Source organism: Leucopleurus acutus (assembly GCF_964270905.1).
Source record: "Leucopleurus acutus genome assembly, chromosome: 14".
In the NCBI taxonomy this organism is placed as follows: Eukaryota; Metazoa; Chordata; class Mammalia; order Artiodactyla; family Delphinidae; genus Leucopleurus; species Leucopleurus acutus.
Window position 1 is genome coordinate 23,705,513 of NC_139156.1, and position 22,956 is coordinate 23,728,468.

Below are 22,956 nucleotides of genomic sequence, written 5' to 3' on the forward strand. Positions count from 1 at the left end.
TATAACATTAACAATGGTAATAGGTGACATGTATTGAGTATTCGATACGTCCTAGGCACTGTTCTGAACACTTGAAATCCATTGCTTCATTTAATACTCCAATTCCGTTATGTTGGTATTATTATTCCCAATTTGGCAATGAAAACACCAACGTTCAGAGTGGTTAAGGCACATAGAACCATGCCTGACTATACGGTTAGCATTTATATTCTATAATTGATTACTGTTTTTCAGTGTTCCTTCCACTCCAGTCCAGAGTCTCCTATAGGCCTTGAGGAGAGGCAGAGAGCACAGCAGTCCCAGAGCTGGGAGGTCCAATCAGCATGGATGATGGTGTGTGGGGTTCACTCCCCCCAGCCAGGAGAACACCAATAGAGCCTGCCCGCATCTCTCACTGTCCTGGGCTCCCTGAAGCCAGTGGTGTTAAATATGGTGGCTCCAGTTCCTACCGGGCGGAGGGGAGTAGTCTGAGGTGTCAGAAGGCTATGCCAGCTGCCAACCTGATTCGAGTGGATGGTCACTGGTGGTGCTAAAAAGTTCATACAGCTGGAGGCTTGGAGAAGAAGGTCACGTCTACGAGAGCAGTAACGCCAGCGGCTGGAGCTTCAGGTTGATGAGAGAAAACAGACTAAACCATCTCAGCAAGTTGCTGTGCATTTATCTGCTTTCATTAGAAAAAGAGCTGCCTCATAGCAGAGCTCTAACTTCGAAGACTAGAGGCCTGCCTTGCTTTATGCCATCAACGTATTCCTGCAAAGGTGTGTGGAAATCAAATACATGCTAAGCAGAGCACTTTCCCCCAGAGACTTCCATTTTCATCTCCGAGTTGTTTTATCTTCATTTCTGATAGACGTTCAGTGGACAGTGCTTCCAACAATACAAATTGGAGTTTTTCTGCCCTTTCCCCCAGGCTGTCAGCCAAGCGGGTTACTCATGTATAAACAAACCTTTACATGCACCAGAGACCTCCTGATTAAAAACAGCTCTGGGGTGAAACCCTTCCTAAAGAATCCTCTGTGCAAAAAGAAAACTACCCCAACTCATACTTGGTGAGCTAGGAAGTTCATAGATCACGTTTTCTTGAAGTGAGAATTCCCTGTTACAAACAACCTTTCTGATCTATCAGTTTACTTGGAGAGGAACTCTGGCCTCTTGCTAAGCACAGGGTACTGCCTGTGACCATGTGAGATGTTGCATTTACCAAAAGTTGCAAGTGTCTGGAGCTCTTTTACTGGGTGATTAGATTGGCCTTGGAGTCCCACAGATCTTGCCTGTTTTCTGGGAAGAGTGCCCATAGCTTTCATCTGATGCTCAAATGATTCCACAGAGGTTGTGACATATTCCAGAAGCCCTCAGTGAGGAAGAAGCCCAGGGAATGTCTTCCTTACCTGTGGCCACCACGAGCCCTGGAGCCGTCTCCTTGCTGGAGATTCTCCCTGAGGAATATGGATTTTCAGAGATCTGCAAGTGTAGATGTAGGGAGCAGAAGGGCTAAAATAGAGGAAGAGAAGGTGGCTTCATTCCAGGAAGCTCCTGACATGCGCCCCTGCCCCACCAGATATGGGGCTCCCAGGTGTTCAGCTTCCAGAAACAGCAAGGATTGGATGTGAGCCACTCACTTAGTTTGGGGCACAAGTCATCTCTCCCTGAGCAGCTGATACGTTCACATCAGAAGCTGCCCTGAGCACCATTCATAGGCCCCATCCTGTCCCTGTTCCTGTCACAATTGTAGGCTTCCCCTCTCTTCCTCACCCCTACCCCATCCATCAAGGTCCAGTTCATGGTCAGCCTTATGAAGCCTCCCAGACCATTCCTTCCCACAGGATGACCCTGATCTTCTCCCATCACTGGCCTTGGCCATCGTGCTCTGCTTCTTGGAGCCCTAACGGGCCACTGGGAGCAGTGAAGTGGGGAAGTAAGTGAGACAGTCTCAGGCCCTCTACCCTCTTCTTCAACCAGATGGTCCCTGTTTCTGCTTTACGTATTTGGTTCCTGTTTATAATTTTACTTTGAATTTTACTTAAAATGTTTGAAGCCATTATTTGAAACTCATAAGTTTGTGTTCTTTATTCAGTTACTTATTTATCCCTTTTTGAGTTTCTTGAAAAGGATTAGGGATTTATAGACACCATATAATAAATAAAAATAAACGAATTGTGAAATCGGGGAAAGGAGAAAATTAGGTAATAAGATGAATCCATGGGTAAGGTTTGGGGGAAAAAACTTCTTGCTGTGACCAGTTCTTGCCTACAGGCAGGCACCTGTCTCTGACCTTCCTAGTACCCCAAATCAGAAGCATGGAGCGGGACTGAAAACTACAAAAGGGGCAAGGCCCTGTTAATCCTATTTACCACTATATTCCCAGTTTTTCACATAATGTCTAGAATGTTCAGTCAGTTGCAAAAGGCAACTTTCTTTGCGAAGGGGAAACATAACCATTTCTGGGACCTTAGAAAATTTTCTCAAATAGGTCCTCTTTATGAGGGCGCTGAGAGTTGTGAATTTCACTGTTAATTATCTGTCTTCCCTCCTCACATGGAGTTGCACCTCCACGGTGCCCACCCCAATATCCCATACAGCTGGAACCCTGGGAATGCTGAGAGATTAACTCTGTCCCATGTGGACAGACCAGCCTGACATTCCTTGGGCTTCCAAGGCAAATTTTGCTTACCTTGCCCACCATCAGGCACTTATCATCAAGCACTGTATCATACCAGCATCAGCTAATAGGTATTTACCACTACTGAGCTCTGTCTGTCTGGGACCCTTGGGCACAGGCTCTTTCTTTAGATAAGAAACATAAAGATGTTTCTTTATCTTCCTAGGAGTTGGAGCACATAGTATATTCTCAGTAAAGGTTTGTGGAATTCAACTGAACTTTCCATCCAAGTGACATGGCAGTCTGAGTCCACAGGTCAATGCCCTGGGACCTGTAGGACATCCCTGCTCAGCACAGCCAAGATCCTAAGCCCTCCCTGATGGAAGAAAGCCCCCGCTGGAGCATCCCCAGGTAACCAGCCTGCCCTGTGGTCTCACATGAGACCGGGGGACTGACCAGCAGGCAGTGTACTGGGCTTCCTCTCAGGTCCACGTCTGGAGCTTGCAGGAGGCGCCAATCCCTGCCCTTGTTGTAAGTGATGTAGGTCTTCACTTGGTCATCCACCTTCTTGTTTGCCAGGAATATCCCTTTGATACCTGCTACCTAGGAAAAAGGGTGAGAGATGGAGAACAATGTTGGGCCAAAATGCCTATAGTTTTGGAGAGGCCCTGGGAGAAGCCCCAGCATTTTCCACAGCGTGTGGGGGTACAACAGAGGAAAAGAGGAGGAACATGGTGAGAAATGTCACCTGCCATGTGGTCTCCAAAAGAAGTTTAAGTTCATCTCTGCTCCCTCCACCCCCACAAACCAGATGTCCCATTTCCCTATTATTCATCTGCTTTGCCCTACTCTGCAGGTCTCTGCACTTTGTTCAGAGGGCTTTATCCTTAATTAACTATCAACATTCCCTCTGGGGTGGGAGTGGTTGATAACAACTGAAGGAGTTACTCCTTCTAGAGAACATTTGGGATTAACAGATACAGGCTACTATATATAAAATAGATACACAACAAAGACCTGCTGTGGAGCACAGGGAACTATATTCAGTATCTTGTAATAACCTATAATGGAAAAGAATCTGAAAAAGAATATATATATGTATATAGACATACATATATATGTATAACTGCATCACTTCACTGTACACTTAAAACATTGTAAATCAACTATACTTCAATAAAAATTTAAAATAAATAAATAAAAACAGAGAACATGGGATTTTGCTCAGGAGGGGCTTGTCGACAGGTTTTCAAGGCATCAAGGTATAATCTGTAACAGGAGAAGTCCAGGTGTCCTGATTAAGAGTGAGGTGGATATTTGGGGGCAGGTGACCCAGCTTGGCTACCTGGCCCCTGTCACTGGCTGTGCCACCAGCTCACTGGGTGACTTTGGATAATTCCCACATTATCTTGGGTCTCAGCCAATGGTCATTTTGAAAGAGCCCTTCCCTTCCTTTCTGTCCTCAGTCAGCTGGCAAAGGATACAACAGATAATGGAGAGCGCTCTTGCGAGAGTTCCGATGTGTTGGGATTTGCACGCCCTTGATATTCTGAAGGAAGAAGAGTATCGCCACAAACCAAGTAGCCAGAGAATGAGGACATTTATGATCCAGAAGCGTTCGAGAGTAAGTACAGATCTGACTCACTTTTATTTCTTCTATGCCTACATCTGGGCAATCAGAAGAGATATTTAGAATGACAGCAATCTATGTCAAGGAAACATTCCTTTGACTTCTGGTTCAAGTGCCAGGATTTTCCAAAGGAAACGTAATTCAAATTGTTTAAATATATATAAATAAGAGGTAGAATGGCAGGTTTTCTGGATTACACTCAGATATCTCAAAATTTTAACTGTACTTATCCCCATTATTTGAGGGTCATCATGAATTGAGGTTTACTGCAGTTCTGAGAGGATGCCAGTGGGAACAAAAGGAAGGAATTTCACAGAAGTGAGTTCTTTTAATGACATAATTTACCTGATGAAATGAGAAGTGCTTTTCTTTTTTTTTTAATAACCTGACTGGCCTTGAAAGAGAATAGAGAATGCCAACCCAAATACAAAACAACAAAGAACTACAAAAATGGACAGAGGATGTCAGGAGGAGAACAGTGTTATCTGGGAAGGACACCACCAGGGGAATTTGACAAAAGGCCAGTGATGGAACTGATTAGCTTCCTAATGTGAACAGAGGGTGGGTAAGGACAGAAGCCAAGGTGGGGAGAGGGGCAGCGTTGTCAGAGTTATGCCCTTCCCCGGAGGTACCCTCCCTGCTGCTTGAAGTCAGTGCCATTTCAGGAAGGCCGGCACCTTACACACTCAGTCAAGGGCTGTGAGGCCCTCAGATCACCTCAGTCTTTAAAACCAACTGCAAAGTTGTTTCTCTCCAACCCAATTACCAATAATTCCTCACAGAAAATGGAATCTGTGTTTCCTTAGAACCTTCTGCCTGATGGGGGCCCTTTGCTATTATTCTCTTTAGACACAGAGCTGGTGTCTTTTCTGATGGAGCACCAGATAATGATTCCACGGAACTCTTTCCCCTAAGCCAGCCGCCTGCCCCCAACATGTACCCAGGACCTTGATATCGAATTTCTAGAACATATACAGGTCAGAATCAGACTTCTGTCTGTCACCATCATCCCCTGCCTCCTAGCTCGATACATTCTAGCGTGAATTACTAGCCACTTAGCTGCTTCTTGTGTTCTCTGGATGAGCACGTTTGGAAAATATAATATGCCAATATTATATTACCATATTCCCACTAAGAACTCCACCACTCAGACGGCTATTTTCTGTGTGCCTCACATAGTCTGAGAGCAAAATCAGGAGAATGGAGACTGAAAATATATAGAAGGAGAGATTCTGAAGGAACCCATCTGCACCTCTGAAGGTGTTTCTCCTGCAGTTGCACCTAATGCCAAAGGAATCTCAGTCCTGTCTGCCTGTCTGGGAAAAAAAAAAGATAAAACACTTCCCACTTGTATTTGGATTCTTCAAAGTCCTCACGTTATTGCTGAATTGCTTCTTGGCTTCATCTCTTGTGTAAATGGACTATAAGTTTGGAGGGCACTTTGTTTTCTGTATCTTAGGCCAATAGTTTTCAAACTTTTCGATTGCAATCCAAGTATGAAATACATTTCTGTTGGCGCCTAGTAGACTCATACCCATATATGCATGTATGTGTACACACATAGCTACATAGATATCTGACCCAAGAGTTCCACGAAACACTACTTACCTTCACTACATGAAATGTAAAGGAACCGGGGAATGAAACACACATTTTAACTCTTCTCCATCCAAGGAGGTATTTGGAATCTGATCAACTTAAAAACATGCTTCTTCCCACTGTGGTTTGAAATCAGCAGCATAGCTGCTGCTGTTAGCCCCAAGAGTTCAAGGAGAAAGGTATCAGCTTGTAAGGTGGTCCCCAGAAAAGAGGGTAGTACAAGGCCCCAGGCCTGCATGGCCCACTTTCCCTCTGGGAATCAATTTGAGGTACAAAGGGACACTGACAGCAGCCCCTTGGCAGAGCACTGAGTCCAGGTGGCATAATCATCTGTCGCTCACCCCCATGCCCTCAGGACAAGGAAGCCAGGGCTCTGCTGAGAAAAGCAATTACCATGGTTTGCCCTGGGCTGTCCCTAGAGTTGGACCTGTTGTGAGGGGCCGATGAAGGTCAGTTGGGGAAAATGTCCCCACGGGGTCTATAAGTAGCCGTCCATCTGTCCAAAGAAGGGTAATGTAAGGTCATGATAAAGCAGTGGGTGGAGGGCAGGCACTAGAGACACGGAAAGCAATAAAACATCAATAAGATGAGCAAAGAGGCCAGAACACTAAGGATGGCTCAGAGTTTCATTTTATGCATCCAAGTACAGTGAGCTCATGATAATTAGTCATTAGGAAATTTAAACGAAACTAATGAGGTGCCACTAGGACCCTAAAAGAATGTCTAAACACACGTGTGTGTGCACACACACTCACACAAAACTGATAATACCAACTGTTGTTAAAGACGTGAAGCAACTAGAACTCGCATACATCTCTGGCGGGGATACGAAATGATACTGCCACTTAAGAAATGGTTTGCTGGCTTTTTATAAACATACACTGAGATTCAATCTAGCAATTCTACTCCTATGTATTTACCCACGAGAAAGAAACACTTATGTTCACATAAATGTTTATAGAAATTTTATTCATGATCACACAGAACTGGAAACACCTTGAATGACCTTCAATTGGTGAATGAATAAACAAATGAGGATACACCCAGGCAATGCAGTATTTACTCAGCAGTAGAAAGAAAGGAACATCTCTTGATATTCAACAACATGTGTGAATCTCAATGTACTATGTGAAAGAAGCTAGACTCAAAAGACTCCCTTTTTTGCATTCATATGAAAATGTAGAAAAAATGAAACTGGAGGGACAGAGCGAAATCAGATTGGTTTGCCAGTGACTTTTGGTGTGAGGAAGATGACTACAAAAAGGCCATAGGGGCTTCCCTGGTGGTGCAGTGGTTGAGAGTCCGCCTGCCGATGCAGGGGACACGGGTTCGTGCCCCGGTCCGGGAAGATCCCACATGCCGCGGAGCGGCTGGGCCCGTGAGCCATGGCCGCTGAGCCTGCGCGTCCGGAGCCTGTGCTCCGCAAGGGGAGAGGCCACAATAGTGAGAGGACCGCGTACCACAAAAAAAAAAAAAAAAAAAAAAAAAAGGCCATAAGAGGGAATGTCGTGAGACAATACCTTATATGTTCGATGTTCTATATCTCGATTATGGTGGTAGATGCACATACCTCTTCAAAACTCATAGAACCAAAAAGAGCAGAACCAAAAAGGGTAAATTTTACCGTACATAAATTATACCTCAATAAAAAAAATGAATGTGAAAAAAATGTATAATAGGAAGAGCCTGGGCTTTTTGGTCAAATTGACATGGGTTGGTTCAAACACAGCATCACCCTTTACTAGCTGTGTGATCTGAGCCAAGTTACCAAACTCTCTGCATCTCTGTACTCTCATAGGCACAATAGGGAATGGTATCTCCCACAAGGAGTTATTGTAATAGATAAATAAGAAAGAGTATATATATCATTAAGGGTTGTGCTGTCCAATACCATAGCCACTAGCCACATAGGGCTACTGAGAACTTGAAATGGGGTCAGTGGGACTAAGAAACTGACTTTTAATTTTATTTAATTTTAACCAATTTAAACTGAAATTTTAAAAAAAACTGATACCTGATCCAGTTATTGGCCAACTTTTAAGTTGCTTGGAATAACTTGGATATGTGAATCTACCTTTTCTACTGTAAATTTTATGAAATATAAATGCTGATCAAGTATTTCTGGTGAAAATTTAGCAGATGAATTGAGATGCTGGAGAAGTGTAAAATATACCCAGGATACTGTAGACTTAGTATGACAAAAATTATAAAATATCTCATTAGTAATTTTTCATACTGAGCATATACTTAAATGACAGTATTTTGGATATTTTGGTTAAATAAAATATAATATTACAATTAATTCCACCTGTTTCTTTTTACTTTTTTCTCTTGATTTTAAAGTGCACGTGTAGCTTGTTATATATTTACTCGACAATGTCAGTTTAAGGCATTACCTGGTATGCTGTTGTTAGTATTATACAGAGTTACAAGTTGGATGCTTAATCCAGGAAAATATTGAAGAAAATGCAGCAGCTCAGAGAATGTTTCTACAATATAACTGAAAGTGTTGCAAAGAACATTTGTTACCTGATTTACCAGTGGAGAACATCTAGGAAGAAATGCAGTTTATAGTTAGAGATGTGAAAAAACCACAACAGAGCTCTGTATGAAAAGAGTGTCATAAGAATAATGGTGAACACACATAATGAACTGTATTCATTGTCAACACCAGCCTTGTTTTGATGGAATGGCTCTGTTACCTTAAAGAAGAGATCATTATTTGGCCTTCAAGAATTATTTTCTCCCCTGATTATGTAATTACAGCCATGACAAGACTGCACTCTGATGAAGGGATTGGACAGAGCACAACAGACTCCCTCTTCAGCAGGAAACTGCTCCAACAGACCAAGAAATGAACAATGCCTTGCCTTAGATTTTAGGGAGTTGGGTGGGGTTGATCCCCTTGGTCTCCAAGGTCTCTCAGTGCCAAGACCTACAAGGTGTACTTCTCAAATAAATTCTCACTTTCTTTGTCCCCTTTCCAATGTCAAGAAGAGGCTTGAGAGGTCCATGTGGAAGACAGAATGACACAGTAGTAGCTTTAATCAGCTGTGGTCAGCTCAAGCCACCTCACATCTGTGTTAACTAAAGGCATCTCAGACATTTCAGACAAGGGCAAACAGAGGTAACACCCTGTCACGTTGTAATATAAAGCTTTACATTAACTTGGCATAGGCACTACCTCGCGCATACAATTATCATTTGCTAGATGTAAGGGAAAACAGAGAGAAATACCAGCCCAGAGAATAAATGCCCGACTCTTTAGTCAAGCTCTTTACTAGCATCTTCATAGCCTTTACCCCCACTATTCTCCAGGGTCATTCGACATTCTAGGAAAATGGACCTCCACTCATCAGACTCTGGTTCTCTTCTTATGCTGGACTTTACCAGGCATGCCTTTCTCCCATGCTCTAGCAGTTCATCATTTAAACCTACTCATCGGCAAGTCTCCCCAAATTCATCAAGTTAGAATTAATTTTCCTCTTAGTGAACACGCAGGAATCGCACCTCTAATACAAGTCAGACTGTGATCACTACCCTACTAGAGTCACTTACATCTTTCCAGGAGATTTTGCGTCTCATGTACCAGCCTCATCAGGCAAAATACATTTCATGAAAGTGTGTTACCTTAGCTGAATGGAACACGAAAGCTCACTGTTTCTTCCGGCTGTATTACTCAAGGGCATTCAGAGTCCACAAAAATTATAGTCTCTTTGCTAACTGGCCATATGGTACACAATCTCAGTTTCTGTGAGAATCTCCAGTGAAGAAGGTTAAAGTCTAATGACCCCTAGAGACCAATTAGATTGGGCTTAATCTCCAAATCACAGAATGTACACCCAGGTGCAAAGCAGCATCACCCTCTAAAAACCTTCAATATGGTCATGGTCTAGATAGTGTCAGGATATAATTTATTCCCTTGGTATTAAATGCCTTCTAGAATCTGAACCCCAACTACTTATGCAGCACTCATTCTTGTCCCTGACAACCATCTATTCTACGCAATTAGACTGGCTAGCTCACGGACTTACAGATCTACACTGCCTGTCCGACTCTTGGCTTCTGCCATTCTTGACATTTGGAATGCCTTCCACTTCTTCACCTCTTCCTCCCCAGGGCAAAAGTACTGATAACCGGATTGGTAACATTGAGAAAAAGAACTGGTCTTTTACAGCACATCCCTAACTCAACTATTTTGGGGATCTGCCTGCAAAGATCACATCCTCTGCACCACAATGCTGTGGTGTTACAGAGACAGGCTTCCATGGGAGAGCTTTTTATTTTTTTTTAACATCTTTATTGGAGTATAATTGCTTTACAATGGTGTGTTAGTTTCTGTTTTTATAACGAAGTGGATCAGCTATACATATACATATATCCCCATATCCGCTCCCCCATGCATCTCCCTCCCACTCTCCCTATCCCACCCCTCTAGGTGGTCACAAAGCACCGAGCTGATCTCCCTGTGCTATGCAGCCGCTTCCCACTACCTATCGATTTTACATTTGGTAGTGTATATATGTCCATGCCACTCTCTTATTTTGTCCCAGCTTACCCTTCCCTCTCCCCATGTCCCATGGGAGAGCTTTTGATTCACTACTTCTGCCTGTGACTGGATGGATGAGTTCAATTCTGGGGAGCAGTATTAGCAAGACCATTTCCTCCTACATGCTTTTCAAAGCAATAAAGCTGACATTTGATCTCCTTTTGTCTCACCCTTTGTTTCTGTCTCAAATGGTTTCATTCTTCCACAGGTAAAAGAGGAACTTTGTTTATTGACCCCTTCAAAGCCCAACAAACTAGACTGCAAGCTCCCTGAGGGTAAGAGCCCTTATCTTTCCTGCTTTCCTCATAGTCTGGAACACAATGCAGGGGCATGATCAACCTTGATAAAAATGAATGGAGAACAAGGTCAACAGAATTGGTTTTAGGGAAGTTGCCTTGCCTAGCGTATCTTGCTTCTCTGTAGGTGCAATGACACCATGTATTTTTTTCCCCAAAAAAGACTGACTTCAGAAAGACAAAAAAAAATTACATGTATCTTGGCACATTCTTCATTTTGATTCATGCGTCGCTTCAGATCAGAATGTCTCACTGTTCTAAATGACCAAGGAGTTTCAGGCACCCTGTTTTAGGAAAGGAACTGCACAGTGGCAAACTCACCCACCATACCAATAGAGTCAGAGAAACAGGAATTTCTCAGCTGAAAGGTCATCTGCAGCAATGTCCACCTCTCCTACTGGGCTCTGACCACAGGAGCATGAATAATCCTCTTACCTCTACAGGCTTACTTGTGCAAACAGGAATGGCCTCACTCCTGGGAACATTCATACAAACCTTCCCACAGACGTGATCTACTGCCCAATAACAAAGGTATATTTCTGCCTCCTGGTGTGATGAGAGGCATGAAAATGTAAGCTTCCCAAAGCCATTTACACTCCTAGTCATCTCTACTAGTCTTTACAACTTTAGGAAGAAATCTAGGTCATTTCTGAAGCTGGGACCTTGTTGCTAAGGGAATTATTTCAGCACTTGTCTACGTCCTAGAAAATCAGGGTATTTCTACCCTGACATTCACTTCTCTCCTTCTTTTTAATGTACCTGCATTCACCCCATGCCTTCTACCTAATAAAATAACTGGAATCTTATATGTTTCCACCACTCTTAGTAACTGAGCAGCCAACTTAGATACCAGAGTAGGGATGTGGGCACTCTGACATGCACTGCTCAGAAGAGACCACTGTCAAGCAGAAGGCCATGTGTTGATCTCTCTGCTCTGACAGCCACTCCCGCCCCTCGAAGAGGAAAACTCACGATGGAGTAGCTCAGCCATACCATCTGAGGCTACCGCCCACAACAGGCAACTTGTCCTGCTGTGAATGAATGACCTCCACCAGCACAGCCTGTGGGGTCTGACCACAAGTCACTAGTAAATGTTGGATAATGAGACACGCCTCCTTTGCTCAAATCAATCCATCTAGTTGAAGTGGTCACTCAAGTTCTTTCACTGCGAAAGATCACACACTAGAGGTATAAACAAGCAGGGTATCATTAGGGTCACTGAAACAATTAGTTTTTTTTTTTTTAAATCTAGTCCCTAAATGGAATCACTTCGTTTCCTAGATAAATTATTCTTTAACTGGTGGTCACACTAAAAAAATTCAATATAAGTGGAAACTCAATAAAGGTGATCATATTAAAAAAAAGATGTGGGCTTCCCTGGTGGCGCAGTGGTTGAGAGTCCGCCTGCCGATGCAGGGGATGCGGGTTCGTGTCCCGGTCCGGGAAGATCCCACATGCCGCGGAGCGGCTAGGCCCGTGAGCCATGGCCGCTGAGCCTGCGCGTCTGGAGCCTGTGCTCCGCAACGGGAGAGGCCACAACAGTGACAGGCCCGCGTACCGCAAAAAAAAAAAAAAAGATGTAAGTCACAGCCAGTTCTTCTCTATGCACAGGTGTTGGCATCTGGCAGCATTTCAGGGAAACCCTCACTCCTACCAGTGATATTTGCTTTCCTCTCCTATAAAGTTGTTCATAAAACATGATTTTCCAAATAATTTAAGGTATATAAATAGCACTAATCCCTCTACCCAGATCTCATAAAAAGAAGCACAGACTTGAAAAAAGTACTTAAGAGATCACTGAAGTCAAGTGCCTTCACTTCTGGGCTGTAATTCTGCTCATACACGTAAGACATTGACTTTAGTTCCCATTTGTTGAAGGCTTATTGAGTCAACCACCACACTAGATGCTTTACAAACATTATCCCTCATTCTCACAACAATCTCATTAGATCAATATTTTATCCCCATTTTACAGGTGAGGGAATTGAGAAGGTAAGTCCCTTTCCCAAAGTTACAACTGCTAAGTGTACAGCTGAGATCTGAATTCAGGACTATCTGACTCCAATGCTTGTGTTCATACTATCAAAATTCATGAAATCTTGGCTACATACCTCATACAATTCAATAATGATGTTTCCCATCAGACCTCTGCTGCTCTTGATGTTCTCCATGGCCAGGGTGAAGTAGATCCCACGTGTGTCTGAGATGTAGAGGTTGTACGTGTCATTCTGGTTCCATTCCTGGACAGCTGCGAACACTTGGTTCTCATTGGTACTAATGATGTGCATGTCCTATAAGAAGATGGAAGGCCTGTAAGGCAGCAGATCTTCATATCTCCTTGCCCCTTGAGACCCAGAGTAATCACCATGACTTATGAAACGGTTGAGAAAAAGCTTGAGTTATAGGCAATGTTAAACAATTCTGTGTCAGGCCAAGGCTATAAATTATGAGCTTCATGATTTCTGTTACTTGCTAAGTGACAGGAAGATGGGTGTAAGGGGCTTTGGTGGGTATGATTTTCCATGGCTTCAAGGGATTTATCCACTTTCATTTATTTATTTAGATGTTGGGGGTAGGAGTTTATTAATTAATTAATTTATTTTTACTGTGTTGGGTCTTCGTTTCTGTGCGAGGGCTTTCTCTAGTTGTGGCAAGTGGGGGCCACTCTTCAACGCGGTGCACGGGCCTCTCACTGTCGCGGCCTCTCTCGTTGCGGAGCACAGGCTCCAGACGCACAGGCTCAGTAGTTGTGGCTCACAGGCCTGGTTGCTCTGCGGCATGTGAGATCCTTCCAGACCAGGGCTCAAACCCGTGTCCCCTGCATTAACAGGCAGATTCTCAACCACTGCACCACCAGGGAAGCCCCCACTTTCATTTTTTATTTTTATAACTGAAAGTTGGTCTTTGCTAATGGAGACATACAACCTTGCAAGAGGAAACCCACACGTGCAAAACTGACAGGTCCTATCCCTTCATTAGATCTTCATTTATGATTTCAAACTTTTTAGGGTAACGGTTTTCACGCCTTTTTTTGGAATCTTCAGATGGGGATGGCAAGAAAGGTGGCACAGAGGCATAGCCGATGGGTGGGGCTCTGGGCTTCCAACTCTGCTGGAAACAGAGCAGCACTACTGAGATCTGTTATGTCCTGGAGTTCTGTGTAATATTTTAGGAGTAAAAGGTGAGGGGGGTTCTGCTGCTAATACAGTAATGTTTGAAAACCACAGATATACAGGTAAGGATACTCACTCTAGAATTTAGTGTTCTGGGTCATAATATAAGCTCTGCTATAAATCAGCTGTATGATATTGGATGCGTCAGTTTCCCTGAGCTTCCATTTTCTCACTGAAAGTGTGAAGAGGTTGGGCTACCAATAAAAATAGCTAGCATCTGGGCACATTCTAAGTCATCTAAATGTATTATTTCAATTTAAAAAATCCAGTAATTCTACAATGAGGTAGTATGATTATTCCTGTTTTACAGAGGAGTAAACTAAGGCACGCAGAGGTTTACCAACTTGCTTCAGGTTACGTAACTCGTTAGGTAGCCGAACCACGTTTTGAACCTCTGTGATATGACTCTAACCTAATTGTCAGCTTCTAACTATTTGTATATACAGCCCCTAAATCAGAAATTGCAAACCAATGACCCATGAAATGAATATGAATCACAATTGTTTGGTTTGACCATAACCTCTATCAAATACCTGAAAATGTAGTATTTTAGGTAGAGTCAGCACTCATTGGAGTCTTAGCCCTACATATCTGTGATCTGCCCTTATATATTACTGTTAACTTCTTGGTCCCTGAAGCCACTTTAGTTTGTATTCCTGGACTGGGTCATTTCTAAAATTAAATCTAATAGTTCAGAATTCAAAATCGGTTTTAAAAGCCAGTTTGCATATGTGGCTAGGCACTGTACAAAGATTACCACAAACTCAAGTCATTACCTAAGGATCTTACACTGTCAGGAAGAAATGTTAGCCTGGATAGATATCGGACTAAGTAAAAGCAATTTTTAAAATGTATAACTATACAGGTGTATATGCCAAAGAATAATATCATCCCAGGAAAGCAAAAAGAGAGGCACCCTTGTCACTGTGGCCAAAAGCACTGGTAATAGGGACACAGGCAAGTGAAGTGGCAGTAAGTAAATAACTAGGGTGGATCTAGCCTTCACCTTATTTGACAACCCTTCCCAGAAACGGTTTCACCAAAAAAGGAGGCAGCAATGTCTCTAATGTCAGAACCACGCAGAGCTCCTCCATGCCAATTGTACAAAGAAGCAAACTCATCTGGACAGCTGGGAGGGGGCAAAAGTGAGAAAGTGAGCTCTGGATCTTTCATCGGAGATTCTCTGTCAGAGCTCAGCCTCTAGCCTTGGACTCCCTAGGTCACCTTGACTGAGACCTCATTTGCTCATTTGTGCTTTCACACCTTGTAGAATTACAGGTTCCTGCTGAGGTGCCTGAAAATGGAAGTAAGGCTTACTCTTAAAAACCATGTGATGGGGCTTCCCTGGTGGCGCAGTGGTTGAGAGTCCGCCTGCTGATGCAGGGGACACGGGTTCGTGCCCTGGTCCGGGAAGATCCCACATGCCGCGGAGCAGCTGGGCGCGTGAGCCATGTCCGCTGAGCCTGCGCGTTCGGAGTCTGTGCTCCGCAACGGGAGAGGCCACAGCAGTGAGAGGCCCGCGTACCGCAAAAAAAAAAAAAAAAAAAAAAAAAAAATGTGAGGAAGTCATGTTGTGTGGGGTGGAATGAAAGCCCAAGAACACAGTAGGAGGGGAAATAGCAGCTGCAGGAAATATGGATTTAATTCACTTTACCTGTTAAAAATGCAACAGAAATGCCTGGCTTTCCCCAGATGTTTTGGTCATAAAAATGAATGAGCTAAGTTATTTTAGACTAAACTAATGTAAAAGAAGTGAGGGGGGAAAAAACAACTTAAAACACTGGGGCATTCAGCATTAGAGGCAGCCAGATTTGCTGTGAGTGCATCTTAGTTTAGACCTGCACTGGGACTATGTTACCTGGTGAGCAGGTATTCCAGGCTCCAGGATGAGAGACTACTCTCTAGTATATAGAATTATGGGATGTCCACTTGAGAAATCCTTAATTTATCAAAGTCACTTAGCTAATAAATTATATTACTAAGATTTGAACCTAAGGCTATCTGAATAAAGAGGTTAAACTCCTTACCAGTGGGGGTATAATTCGGTGTGTATCAAAATGACCTGGCGATCCCAATAGCATGCAGACTCATGGGTCCCAATGCCTGAGATTCTGATTCATTATGTCTGGTTGTGGAGTCTTAGATTCTGCCATCTGAGCAAACCCTCCAGATGATTCTAGTGCATGCAATCTAGGGAATCACTTTTTGAAAAACTCTGAACTATGTGCCCTGTCTCCTAATAGGTCTTAGAGTTGAATAGGGGTCAACCAATAATGAGAATATTAAGTCTTCCAGAACAAAGCAAAGCATCATTAGTTAAAAATGATCCTATAGGAATCTGAATGACAATAAAGCTTATTTCTTTCATCTTGATACCCTAATTTAACTCCAAAGCATGTGTCACTTCCTTATTAAAACAATTATAAACAACACTGCCCCTACATCCTCCCAATACAGTCACTAGGGAGAATCATGGTTGCTTTTTGAAAATCTAAACCTATGACTTCCTAGGTAAACAGTAGTAAAAATACTTCCATGTTATTAAAACATTTTCTTATAATTCGGGCCTAATGTAACTTCATTCATTACAGAAACACCTATGTTATTAAGCATTTGCTATGTGCCAAACACCATATATAAATACAGACAGGAACAAAACGTGGAACCTGACCTCAAGAATATGCCCATCTGGTGGTGGAGACATCACAGACTCAGGTGGCCTTTCGTGAACTTGACTAAGGACTACAATAGACGTACTGAAAACGGTGAACAAAGGCTTACAGGTGAGAGACAGGTGGAGTATTCAAGGGAATGTATGGAACTTGGAATAACCTGAAGGCAATATTCCTCTGAGGGAGGTGAGGATAGACAGTGGCCACATCATAAGGGGTTCTGTAGGGCACACCGAAGTTCTACTCTGAAAGGAAGTACAAAGCTGACACAAGATTTGAAGCAGGAGAAAGGGAGGATTAGAGTTGGTTCATTAATGCATAGACTTTGTTGAAGATGATCAAGTTCATTACATGATAATATCCAATGTGGATTTAAATGGGGCAATGCTAGAAGGAAGGGAGAAGGCTTAAAAGGTCATCGCAACCATCTAGGCAGTAATACACAAGGGCCTGAACTGAAGAAGTAGATTCTCTACGAGAACTCTACGAAATGAACTTGTGAGATGTTAAGGAGGCAGAATCTACAGAAGGGAGAAGGACACATCTTGAATACCTCAGATACCTGAATAACAAAATTTTCTGCTTTTTATTTAGAGTATTCATTACAATCAAAATTAACAATCACTTCTATAATTATTTGTGTGATCTCTGCCTCTCTCATTAGACTATAATGAGTTCTCAGATGGCAGACACTATGTCTCTCTTATTTGTCACTTTATTTTTAGTGCTTACCAGAGTATCTAGCACATGGTAGACATCCAACGATAGTTTACTGAGTAAATAAATGGAGTAAGTAAATAAAAGGACGAGATATAAGGGCCAAAAGGTAGAGACTCTGAGCTCAGTTGTTAAACGGGTTCTTTAAGGGAATGTACCTCGAATAGGCAGTTAACGATATAGTTCAGAGTTTAATGGAGAGATATCTGCTGGGGCTGTGGATATAGGAGTCATCAGTGTGAAGAGAAGGGATGAGGTCACTCAGGAACCATGAAGAATGCAACGGGAATTTAGGAACATCACCACTTCAGGGGTGGCAAGGGAAGGGGATCCAGAAAAGGAAACCAGGAGTAAACCACTGCCAAACCGAAGAGCATCATGGGTGGATTTTTTTTCCCCAACAGCGTCAGATACTTCAGAGAGTTTAAAAAAAACCAAAAGATAAAGATGTAGAGACGCCTAATGGATTTGGCATGCAGGTAGCCACTGGTTACAACAGCTAGCAGATTTTGTTGTTGTTGTTGTTGTTGTTGTTGTGGTACGTGGGCCTCTCACTGTTGTGGTCTCTCCCGTTGCGGAGCACAGGCTCCGGATGCACAGGCTCAGCGGCCATGGCTCACGGGCCCAGCCGCTCCACGGCATGTGGGATCTTCCCGGACCGGGGCACGAACCCACGTCCCCTGCATCGGCAGGCGGACGCTCAACCACTGCGCCACCAGGGAAGCCCCCAGCTAGCAGATTTTTAACGGGACAGTGGAGAGATGGATGTGGGAGAGCAGAGGGCAACTAGCAGTAGGTTCAAGAGTGAATAGAAAATGAGAAAACAGGTTAAAACTACAGATAACTCTTTAAGAAGAGAGGCCATGACACAGCAAGGAAGGATAAATCAGTATTCGGGGAAATGTAAAAATTAAGGACAATTTTCCTAAGGAAATTAAGGAAAGGTTAACATTACTGTCATTATCATTATAATAAATTATCTAAAACATATTTCCCCCTGTTCTCTTTCATTATTCAAAGTGGGATTAACTGTATTCTACTGTCAAAAACAAACCCAGACTCAGGTAAGGAGAGAGTTGATTGGTAAAGACTATTGGAATAGGGGGAACACTGATCAAAGTATTTGCAAGCACCTCAGAGTGAAGGCAGAAAAGAATTACTCGTATTGGGAGAAGTAAAGCAAGGCTAGAATGAACTGCGGGGAGTGGGGTAAGGAGTAGTTAAACAGGAAATTGTTTAAACAGGTCAAGTTAAACAGGTCAAGCGATTCTCTTAAGGAGAAAAGCCAGACTTAAGTCTGGTCCAGTCAAATTAGCAGGCACTTTGTCCAGATTGGTCAGTGGGGACAAACAGTTCAGTAAGTCATTTATGAGACAAAGAACAGGAATCTGGTCTTGCCAGAGGTAAATACAGGGCACATTTAAGAGAAGGGGAGTTCTTTGCAGTAAGCCATATCCAGGAACACAAAAGGGTGGGGGGATTTCTTAAATGTTGCTGTTTCCAGGAGCTTGGGGCTCAAGTCAAGCTCAACGTTCTTACCGCCAAACTGAGCTCCGTACAGAAACAAACAAACCAACACGAAACAATTTTTTCTCTTGCAGAAATGGCAGAGTAGCGAGTTAAGAACAAGTCCAGAATCTAAGAGGCAAGAGGAGGTCTTTGAGACTCAGAGGGGTCCAGTGAGGCAGAGCAAGAGCGGCCTGGGACACGACCCCACCCCACGAGGAACTCGCCCAACAGGCTAAGAGCGTCAGTAGTATTTCCCCTGGAACACAATCACTGCTTAGACTTGCCCAGCACTTTACACTTTACCAACAATGAGCCATTTGCTGCATCCTTACAACTTTGCCAGATGGAATGGTATTATGATGCCCATTCTACAGATGAGAAGACCTGGGCTCATAGGTGAGCACAGAGCTGGAATGAAAGCCCTGGGTTTCTGCTCTTGAGCTCCATCTCCTTCTCCCCGAGGCTGCCATGGCTCCTGTCATCTCTCTCCAAGCCCTCCGCAGGTGCGCGCTTTACACGGCCATCGGCCTGAAACTCAGCGCCAGCCCAATGCCCAGGGGCTGGGTTACTGAGGACTCAGCACAAGGCTGCTGCTCTTAATAATGTTACTCTTTATTAATGGCCTTCATCTCCTTCCCTGCAAAACACTCTGAAGCCATGGAGTGCCCCAGGAGAGTGTATTCTGCACAGTCAGCTGGGAGTAGAGGTGGGAGGGCCATGATGATGGGCAGATCTGCCATGTTTCTGTTTCTAAGCAAGATGCCCAGCAGCAACTGCAGCACAACGTGGAACAGCAACAACTTGCTTAAAAGCCATTTCTGGGGCTTCCCTGGTGGCGCAGTGGTTGAGAGTCCGCCTGCCGATGCAGGGGACACGGGTTCGTGCCCCGGTCCGGGAAGAACCCACATGCCGCGGAGCGGCTGGGCCCGTGAGCCATGGCCTCTGAGCCTGTGCGTCCGGAGCCTGTGCTCCGCAACGGGAGAGGCCACAACAGTGAGAGGCCCGCGTACCGCAAAAAAAAAAAAAAAAAAAAAAAAAAAAAAGCCATTTCCGTTTCTAAACGATGGAAATCACCCATCTCCCTCCACCCACTCCGTCCTTACCTCCTCGGCCCAGGCTATGAAAATCCGGCCAAGGCCGACAAATAAAGGGGATCGATAACCATCCAGCTATCTTCACGCCAGCCCTCATGTTAATGAGAAGCTGCTCCGGATGAAGTTCTGTCGAAGGGGCTGCACGGACGGTACTCTACCACAGTAAACTGTCATGGGCTTGCTAATCAGTGATGGAGGGCTCTAGGGTTGTGACTGACGCCAGGCTTCATGTATCCCCACCTGCTGCCACATTGCCCAGGGGAAGCAAACTGTTTGCTTTTCTGAGAAGTTTAAAAATACATAAAACAGGCATACAGACAAGAGGCAAAATAAGCCCTACATGGAGAAATGTGGTTTGGAAAGTTCCTGAAACTCTTTTCCTGGGCCAATACATGGAAATCACCAGGTTGCTGCTAAGGGTCATTCTCCTTTAGAAAGAACATGGTCACGAACTTCCTCATCTTCTGCAAGCAGGGATACCTCTTTCCTGCTTGGGTTTAGAATATCTGATGGGTACATCCTGCAAGCGGAGTCCTATACAATGGGCCTAGAAAGCCAATCACAGGGACATTAGAGAAAATGAGAAATTAATGCCCATGGCCCCTGAGGCTACTTCCCATGGTCCCTGTGAACTTCATCAGCCTCTCCACCTCTCTCTGTGCAACCCAGTCTCTCAATATAGTTTTCCAGTTTGTTAAATGAACCATACTCTCTCTCAAAATCGGGCCAGTATATGTATTTTCTACCAGCTTCCCGAACACTTGCTTGCAGGGTTAACTCCTTATCTGTCTTGAATCATCTTAAGCATCACTTTCTTTAGGAAACTCGTCTTCTCTACCCATATTTGGTGAGCTCCAACTATCATGTCACAATGGCCCTTGAACTTCTGTACCTATAATACTCCCTACACCCACAGTTGCTTGTTCAGTGTCTCTTCTCTACGAGAATACAAGTTCCATTAAGGCAGGGAACGTTTGTATCTTATTTACCACTCTAACCACAGAGCTTAGTTCAGTGCCTGGCACAGAGTAAAAACTTAAATGGAAGAAAGAATAGATCAATGGGTGAATAAATGAAGGAACAAATGAATGAATGGGTATGTGCATGCTTATATGAATAGGTGAAAGTATAAAAGCAACCAGGGGTAGGTGGTTATCCACCTTCTTATCCCATAATCCCTACTACCTCTGTACTCATTTCGCCTTTCATGATACGTTTCCTAGCACCAACTTAGAGATCCAAGTCTTTGTACCATTACATTTGATACATGTCCAACCTGAGACTTTGCTTCTTTGCAGCCTTAATAGGTGATGCAACTAAAGCCCTCCCACATTCATACCGAGGTTCTAAGATCTGTCTCCTCCCAGAAGCCATTGTTCACAGGGGATGAGGTCCACAGAGTAAGTTTTATGATTTTCCAATACAGCAGTTAAAATGCCATGATTTGATATTAATTTTATAGTAAATTATTTCTTTTTAATTACTCATAGTGGCAGAATGGAGTGGAAATACAGGCAGTGCATTTATATTTAGCATTGAAGGGTAGAGAAAACCAAGAAAGCCATGAGACTAACCTGTCCACATCTATCTATCTATCTATGTATCTATCTATCTATCTATCTACCTACCTACCTATGGTTTCTGCCTGGACCATTCTAAGCCTGGCCCTCTACTTGTCAATAAGGCCCTTGTGAAAGGGAGGGGCCCTCAGAAGAGATTGCAAAGCTAGTGTTCCTTTCACTACCAGTCCTGGGAAATGACCCAAGATTATATCGGATGTTTGAATCATAGGAAATCAAAGCTCTTGCCTGTGTACCCTGCTGAGAGGGGAACACAGAACCCAGATTCAGCGACATCAGCAGAGGCTAGACCCCACAGTGGTTAAAGTGCAGCTGAATGCCAGCTGTCTCCCAGGCAGGGATCAAACCTTCTGCAGCCCAGCAAGGCAGCCTCTCCCCACCCCTTTATCTGGCAGGACCCGGGGGAGCAGGTGGTGCGTACCTTGGGCAGCGAGTACTTGGGCAGCTTTATCTGAGTGAAGGCTTCTCTTCGGTAAGACACGTAGTAGCTGGCTCTTCCACCAGTTGTTACCTGTATCGTGGGGAAAACACAAAAGGTCAGATGGAGCTACGGATCACGGCACACGGTGGAGAGCAGTAGCCTCTCCACCAACAGCCACAGCAGGTTTGTAACAACCTTTTAGGGAATATACTCCCTGTTGGCTTTGGTCCTCCAACCCCACAGTGCCCTGAGTTGCTCCTGTAGCACAGCACCTAGACAATAAGTGAGTAATTCCGACAGTCTTCCCCTGTGGCTGGCAATGTCTGTGAGAGCAGGGGCTCTGTACTCTGTCACGGTGTTCTGAATACATACACACTTAATAAATATTTTCAACTGAAAACAGAGACGCTACTATGTCTGCTGTACCCGTGATCTATATATTCTTTTTTTTCAACAGCTTTTCATCCACTGCAATGATGACATGATTGTCAAAGAAAATTTGTTTTGCATCTGAACAATTACTATTGCTCAAAGCCTTATTACTTTGAAATTAATTTCACTACCTCTCTGAGCACAATTATTTTCCTTCCTATTTACAAATCCACGCATTGAGCAGATATTTACTGATTCTTTCCATGTGTTAGTACATTAAAGGCATCAAAAGTCAGAGAAAGGACTCTGGATTTGAAAGTCAGAAATCTTATGTCTGAGTCTCAGTTCTACTAGCTCATGGCAGGGGGAGTCAACATCTGAAACCTCACTTGGCAACAGATGGATTCTTAGAGGAACCTGGAAACCACTCCAAGATAGGGTCCCCTGGCCTGGGCTTGCTGGAAAGTCTCGCCAACATGGCATAGCTCTGCAGGTGGCTGCTCTTGGCCCGATTATCCTAACTCAGGGGAAATTAATGTTCACAGGAGAAGACAACATAGGCTGCTCAGAGAAAATAACAGGAGGACAGTAGCAACCAGGCTGCTGTGCTGAGGAAGCAATCACTGGAAGCCCAGGCTCCTGCTGAAGATAGGCCAGTCCCCTGACCCTGGTCCAACCCTAGTGCCCGCCCACAGCGGCTGCTGGGAGCAGGGGGCGTATAACTTCTCTACTGAAAGCCACCCAT

General features: G+C 43.9%; 1 protein-coding gene across 1 annotated transcript in view; it reads right to left on the bottom strand.

The window, feature by feature from the left end:
- The window catches only part of SORCS3 (sortilin related VPS10 domain containing receptor 3), a gene marked incomplete at both ends in the record, with an annotated part of 585,940 nt that overhangs the window by 87,807 nt on the left and 475,177 nt on the right, over positions 1–22,956 (bottom strand). Inside the window, 4 exons of the mRNA XM_082855021.1 lie at positions 1,389–1,491; positions 3,056–3,202; positions 12,785–12,964; positions 21,840–21,929. Coding sequence (XP_082711147.1) covers positions 1,389–1,491; positions 3,056–3,202; positions 12,785–12,964; positions 21,840–21,929 — 520 coding nt within the window. The remainder of the gene's footprint in view (positions 1–1,388; positions 1,492–3,055; positions 3,203–12,784; positions 12,965–21,839; positions 21,930–22,956) is intronic.